Consider the following 7,573-nt stretch of genomic DNA (forward strand, 5'->3'; position numbering starts at 1 on the left):
TTATTTGAGTTATACAGTGAGTTTGGAAGTATCAGCCACGCGTTTCTAACTTGTCTATTTTGGTATCCGGCAATCTGTTTCAGATCCTCTGTTTCTTTCTCCATTAATCATTATGTTATGAAAATACAATAGGTTCCTTGCATATTTTGTGCAATGCAATTCATAATGTCATTATACGTATAGTGGTCAATGCTTACTTTAAAATTTAGTTTCAACCCAAATTATCATCTAAAGATCAAAATATCAAAACTATCTATGATCTAGGTAAACAAGACAAAGCAAAATTATTCTTCCTCACTCTCAACGCAACGCAACATGAACGTATCTGGTAGGTGTGGTCCGACCATTAGTCCTAAATATTCAGATAATTTAAAATAATACCTACCTAGTTAAGCGTCCAGACTGCCTGGAGAATGCGCCACGTTGCACATTCACCAAGATAAGCTCATGAAGCGTCTAGACTGCCTAGAGAATGCGCTACGTTGCATAAGATAAGCTATGATGAGATCAGACGCTTGGTCCCTTCCCATTAGTTTTTAAAGTAGTCTTAAGCTGAACTTCTTTTAGACAATACGTGTGTCTTATTCTAAATAAATAGTTTTAAATTCAATTAAATTGTCTTTTTAAAAACAGTCCTCTCACCCCGGGTGATTTATCTGGCGCAGCCGGTAGGATATTTGCATTAAGGCTGCACCTGAGGACTAGAAAATCGGTCGTCGGGTCAAAAAGTCGCAGATATCCACGAACCAAATAAATAAGTTAAACACAAGTGAGTGAGCGGACAGAGTGAAAATCGTTTTCACATAATACGAGAGACACATAATTCTACGAAGTTCAGTGCAGCTTTATCGTGGAGGATATGGCAGTAAGCAGCTTGTGAGTGACTAATTCGCATTCCACTTCTTATGCTTATCTATTCCTGTTAGTTGCGGGCTCAATTATTAATAAGTGAACTCTATAGCTCTATATAGTTTGTTTCAGTTAACTTCACTGAGATAAAGAATATCTGATTTTCACATATCGCACTAAAATAGGTGATAAGTGAACTTTTAAGTATTTTTATTACTTTTGTTTGTTACATTTATTTTAATTTGTGTGTGTTTCGTTATAAAACTAAATATGGCTCAAGTAACGTTAGTTCCCAAAGAAATGCTGTGTTTGATACCGAAGTTTAGTGGTCAACCTGAACAGCTTAATTTATTCTTATCTAAAGCTCAATATGTACTAGATAGTTACACGATACAGGGTAACCTTGCTCAGAGCACATACCTTTTCCATTGTATAAGTAGTAGGCTTGTAGATAGAGCAGCTACCCTTATCAGTGAGAGACAAGACATAACGTCCTGGGATGCATTGAAATCTGTGTTACTTCAGCATTTCGGTGACCCACGCTCAGAGGAGTGCATTAGTATTGAACTCGAGAGCATGAAAATAAAGTCGGGGGAGTCCTACAATGAGTTCTGTAACCGCATTCAACATGTTCGCAGCGCCTTATTTGCTAAAGTAAACCGGTTGACCGACGAAGGCGTGAAAGCAGCCAAAATGATCATTTACAATAACAGCGCGCTCAATGTTTTTCTATATAACCTTCCGGAAAACCTAATACGTATTGTTCGCCTAAAAGGTTGCTCCACTCTCGAAAATGCGTTAGGCATCGTAACTGAAGAGGTGAATTTCCAGCACCAATATAACTCTAAACACAAACAGTTAACTTCAACACATAATGTACAACCACAAAATTCTCAAAATGTTCAACCCCAGAATTTTAAATTTAATATTCCACAAAATACACCTGTCTTTCGACCAAGTGCTTTACAACAGTTCCGGATGCCATTACCTGGAAATCCTCAATTTAAATTTGGGATTCCACAGCAGATGGGCTATAAGCCAAACCTGACCCAAAACCAAAATAATTTTAAACCAAACCCTCAATTTAAATTCGGTATTCCCCAACCTCAAGGTTTTAGACCCAACTTCAATCAAAACACACAGGGTTTCAAATTCGGGATTCCCAATCAGTATCGGTTCGGGATTCCACCCCAGCCTCAGGGATACAGACCCCCTGTAAACAACTCCAAACCATTGGACACTGATGTCTCTATGCGAACAGCAACAAGACAGTACACGTTAGATGAACCTGAAGGTAATAATAACCTTTTCTATAACTATGAACTTGCGGAAACTTACTGTCATCCAAATGAAGGAGATTATGAAGCATATTACGATCTGTATGAAGAGCCGACCAGCTCGGAAACAACCGAAACTACCCCGGATTTTCACGAGCCGGCCGCACCCAACAACCCGAGATAGTAAATCTTAATTGTGATAGCTTATTAAAATTACCACACATCAACTTACCTGAGATAAATGCTCGTTTTATGATAGACACGGGAAGCACTCGATCGTTTATCAGCCCAAGGAAAGTTGACGAGTTCTTCGCCAACTATAAGTTCTTCGAACCCTTCGAGGTTGTAAGCACTCACGCTCGTAGCAGACACGACGAAGTCATCGTCATACCCCTTCTGAAAACTTTTAAGAGCATGTTACAACATAAATTTTATGTTTATGACGTCGATAATCGCTACGATGGCTTGATCGGTTCCGACCTTCTAAAACAACTAGGCGCAACAATCGATATGCAGAATCAAGTTCTCCGAACGAAAAATGTAGAAATACCAATAATATATAACCCACCATACGAAGTGCAGCTTCAACCACGTACTGAAACACGCGTGATGATTCCTGCGGACCTGAAAGATGGAGAGGCGATTATTAATTTCGTAGATTTCGGTAAAGACGTGCGTATGCCGAGCGCAATAGTGACATGCAAAAATTATTTCGCGACAACTGTAATACAAAACGCCTCTAGAGATATCGTCACATTAACTTTTTCTAAACCGTTGCACGTCGAAAAATTCGAACGAAATGAATGCAACATCAACTTTACCACGACTAATATCGAGATTGACGAATTACTGAAAGACAATTTAAAACGACTCCGGCTTGATCACATGAACAAAGAAGAAAAGGATAAAATATTTAAATTATGCCATGAATTTCGCGACATCTTTTATTGTGAACAACTACCGCTAACTTTTACCAACGAAGTAAAGCATAACATTCGTACAAAAAATGAAGATCCCATCTATATTAAACCATTTAGACAACCACCAGCTCAAAATCTGGAAATAGAAAAGCAAGTGCAAAAACTCCTCAAGGACAATGTTATACAAGAATCCCATTCACCATGGAGTGCCCCAGTCCACCTCGTCCCAAAAAAAATGGATGCCTCAGGCGAGGTCAAATACCGAATGGTAATAGATTACCGTCGCCTGAATGACGTCACCACCGATGATAAATATCCACTGCCCAACATTACCGATCTATTCGATAAGCTGGGAAAGTCTACATATTTCAGCACAATAGACTTAGCAAGTGGATATCATCAAATAGAAGTTGCAGAGCAGGACAGACCGAAAACAGCCTTTTCTACACAATCGGGACATTACGAGTTCACTCGCATGCCGTTTGGACTCAAAACAGCTCCGGCCACGTTCCAGAGGGCCATGGATAGCATTTTAAGAGGATTGCAGGGTATACACTGTATGGTATATCTTGACGATATCATTGTATACTCATGTAGTCTTCAGGAACACATAGAAAAGCTCAGGAAAGTTTTCGAACGGCTCAGAGCAACTAACCTTAAAATAACCCTGGATAAATCCGAGTTCCTCAGGAAGGAAGTTCTCTACCTTGGCCATGTCATTACAAAGGATGGACTACAACCAAACAACGATAAGATAGAGGCTGTTCTCAATTTCCCATTGCCTAAAACACCTACCGAAATTAAGAGTTTCCTTGGCCTCGTGGGATATTACAGGAAATTCCTGAAAGATTTCGCCAAAATTACACGACCCCTAACAGTCTGTCTGAAAAAGAAAAACAAGGTTGAAATCACCGATGAGTTCAAAGCAGCTTTCGAAAGATGCAAAGAGCTCCTCGTAAGCGCCCCTCTACTTCAGTTTCCGGATTTTTCGAAACCATTTGTGTTAACCACCGATGCTTCCAACTTTGCCATCGGTGCAGTACTTTCACAGGGACCAATAGGAAGCGACAAACCCATTGCATACGCGAGCAGAACTCTCAATGACGCAGAAACTAAATATAGCACCATCGAAAAAGAGCTTTTGGCCATTGTATGGGCCGTAAAACACTTTCGTCCGTATCTGTACGGCAGAAAGTTTACAATATACACAGACCACCGACCCCTCGCATGGTTGAATTCCATGAAGGACCCAAATTCCAAATTAACAAGATGGAAGTTGCGACTTTCAGAATTCGATTTTGACATTATATACAAAAATGGCAAGCAAAATAGCAACGCGGACGCGTTATCCCGTATAAGGCTAAATGCTTTAGGTAAAGACGATACTGAATCCATGCAGGTGAATGTAGACGAATCTGAAAGACGATTACATTCTTACTTGGATGATGTGGTTTCTGAAATTGAAAGGTTAAGTAACGCGCAACCAAATCGGGAAGACGAAGTAATATCAATAAGCAGTGGAGAGAAAGAAGAAACAACAAAGCATGAGTTAGAAACTGAGTACCCTATATTATCGCCTTCTGAAAGCACCATTACAATACCAGAAGGAACGATGAGTAACATGTCTCTATCACAAACTGTTCATTCGGCACCAGACATGGACACAAATGGCATACCTATTCTAAACGAAGCCATAGACTCTAAACCTAATCAGATGTTAATTTATACATGGAACAGAAACGAAACGGCTGTAAAGAATATCTCTAGTAACAATCAAAAGATATTAGAAGCACATTTACCAACAAATAGGCCAGATTTGGTCACTCAATTCCTAAAAGAATATGTAAAACCGAAAACTAAGCATTTCATATATTTTGAAAATGAAATTCACCGTAAACAGTTTACACAAGCGGCTATAAAACTATTTAGAAAAGGAACAGTCAAACTATTTGAATGCACTAAAAGAGTTATACATGTAGAGGACGAAGAAGAGCAACGACAAATTGTTTTAAAATACCACGAGAGTAAGACATGTCATCGAGGAATCAACGAAACTCTCATGAAGCTGAAACGCGTATACTACTGGAACAATATGAACATAACAGTCAGTAGCGTGATAAACGCGTGTCAAATTTGTAAAGCAATGAAGTACGACCGCAAACCATACAAACCTGAATTGCAGTTGACACAGACGCAGACAAAACCTTTCCAAGAATTGTTTATGGATTTGTTCTCAATAGAAGGGAAATACTTCCTGACCATCATTGATGCGTTTAGTAAACTAGGACAGGCTTTCGAAATTCCTAATCGCTCTACACCGGAAGTAGTAAGAGCTCTGATAAAATACTTTTCATTTTACGGTGTCCCCGGTAAAGATAAGCCCCGGTTTCAAAAAGCAGAAGTGGTTGGAGAGATAAGTAGGAATGTAGTACCTGTCGATGTTAGGAACCGTAATACCAATGTACCTATTAACCCTAGACTACTAAACTATATTCACGGTTACGTAATAACTAAACATTCGTCGAGCAGACTACGAAATAAAAACCATTTTTTTTTTATTATTATTTATTAAACCTCTTAAGTTTTGAATATCACAATAATTATGTGTTACTTATGTACTAAATAGGAACAAAATTACTTAGTGAAACTATTCAATACAGCGACTACATATGTCAACATTATGGGGCCCGCAAAGAGCCTGTTTGCATTTAATGCATCGGTGTTTTGTCATTCTTCGGGCTTTGGAAGGACATAGGTAGCAGATTTTACGCACATTAGACACAGAAGGAACAGGGGCTTCTAGATCAGAAGACTCCCCTAAGATATCTTGTATCATGACCTTGATATCACGTCTCAAAGTCACCGTCTGCAACCGCTGCCGCAGCCAGGGCTCCATAAGTTGGTCTCCTAGTTTTATAACGAAGTCACGCCGAGACATAGGTTTTTTATTATTTCTAACATTATTAGAAACGTATACAACGTACGCATTGATAATCGATAGATTCAACATGTTATGAGATGGTTTGGCTGCTGACGACCATTTGTGTTTATTTTTACCATAAAGGAATCTGGAACTTGGCTGAATAACATTCGGATTACGAGGGATATTCTGAGGAGTGGAGCTCATTACATCCTCATCAGTTTCGTCCGAATCAATAACCCGACTTGTCTGTCTTCTGCTTGGGCGAATACTTTCGGAGTTATCAGATTCCTCTGATTCAATAATTTGCGTTCTCTGTCTCTTACTTGGGCAAACTGGTTCGTAATCGGACTCGCTGGAAACTTCAGATTCGCTGCTCGTATTTTTGTGAACTTCCATCTCCACAATATCTTCCGTTTCCGAACTTGAATTGTCTGACTCTCCCTTACTGTCCTCCTCAATATCTTGCTCAAGCCATTGACGTATTTTCTCATCTTGTTTTCTCAAATCCATCTAAAAAACGATCGAAAAGTTAATAAATTTTGACTAAAACAGGCAAATTTTTCAGCAATAACAAGGAATTTATAACAATTGGCTAAATAACTATAAAAGTAATAAATTTAAATAAACCTTACGTTATCACTATAAAGAATTAAAAAATAATTATAAAAAAATACTTCATTCACTTACCTTTGCCAAACTTACGTAATTACTAAACTTTCGTCGAGCGGACGACGAAATTCCTGTAACTTTCGACCTAATTGTCGTGTGACCTCGGGCGTGTCACGCGATGCACTATTTTGCAAATCAGGAAGCTAGAAAAAGCGGCGGGGGCGGGGGACGCGGAATAATAGGTAAACTTCAATTTCGCGGCATAGCGCGTCGTCGAGCGGACGAATGTTTAGTTATCTAGGGTTAAGGACATTCGTCGTCCTCCACAGGGTCGTGCTCCTGCTGGTGGTCCAGTTGAGCCAGAGCCAGGAGGAGGCCAAGCTACAACGGATTGAACACAATCCCGGGATACTTCCTGTAAAAGAGGGAACTGCTATTATAAGTTACGATAAGTGGATAATAATTAAGAATCTAGATTTAAGTTTAGTATACGATGATATAGAGTTTAATTTCAACCGCTATGCGAACCTCAACAAACACGTCCTAAACCATTTTGGCAAGAATGTTTTTAATTTCGAACTCGCGAATGTCAAAAGTCAAACTGATCACCTAAAACACATAACTTTCACTAAATTCAGACAATTAAATCCATCAAAAAGAATAAAACGTGGACTACTAAACCCTTTAGGGTCACTTATAAAAGTAATAACTGGCAACTTGGACAATGAGGATGCTGTGAAGTATGATAAAATGTTAAATGAACTCAAAACTCGACAAATTTCAGAATTAAAGAAAATGAGTCTGGTCACTGAAATGTTGGGGACATTTACGAATAACAGCAATGTAACAAAAAATAATTTCATCCAATTGGATAGGGAAATTTGGGACATTAGAAAAATACTGAATGAGTCAATGACAAATTTTACAAACAATAGATTAATTCATATTTACAATTTATTTTTACATAACTTCCAAATGTTGTATATCAGATTGGA

The 7,573-nt window shown here is 38.7% G+C and overlaps 1 protein-coding gene across 1 annotated transcript; it reads right to left on the bottom strand.

Annotated features, from left to right (window-relative positions):
• Positions 1-5,693: 5,693 nt before the first annotated feature.
• Positions 5,694-6,734, bottom strand: LOC126369782 (uncharacterized). The gene is made up of 2 exons (XM_050014347.1): positions 6,657-6,734; positions 5,694-6,479 (listed from the first exon to the last, which is right to left on the bottom strand). Exon 2 carries the CDS (start codon positions 6,477-6,479, stop codon positions 5,694-5,696), a length of 786 nt encoding a protein of 261 aa, XP_049870304.1. The 5' UTR covers positions 6,657-6,734.
• Positions 6,735-7,573: the final 839 nt, after the last annotated feature.

The sequence above is a fragment of the Pectinophora gossypiella genome, chromosome 9, assembly GCF_024362695.1.
Source record: "Pectinophora gossypiella chromosome 9, ilPecGoss1.1, whole genome shotgun sequence".
Lineage (NCBI taxonomy): Eukaryota > Metazoa > Arthropoda > Insecta > Lepidoptera > Gelechiidae > Pectinophora > Pectinophora gossypiella.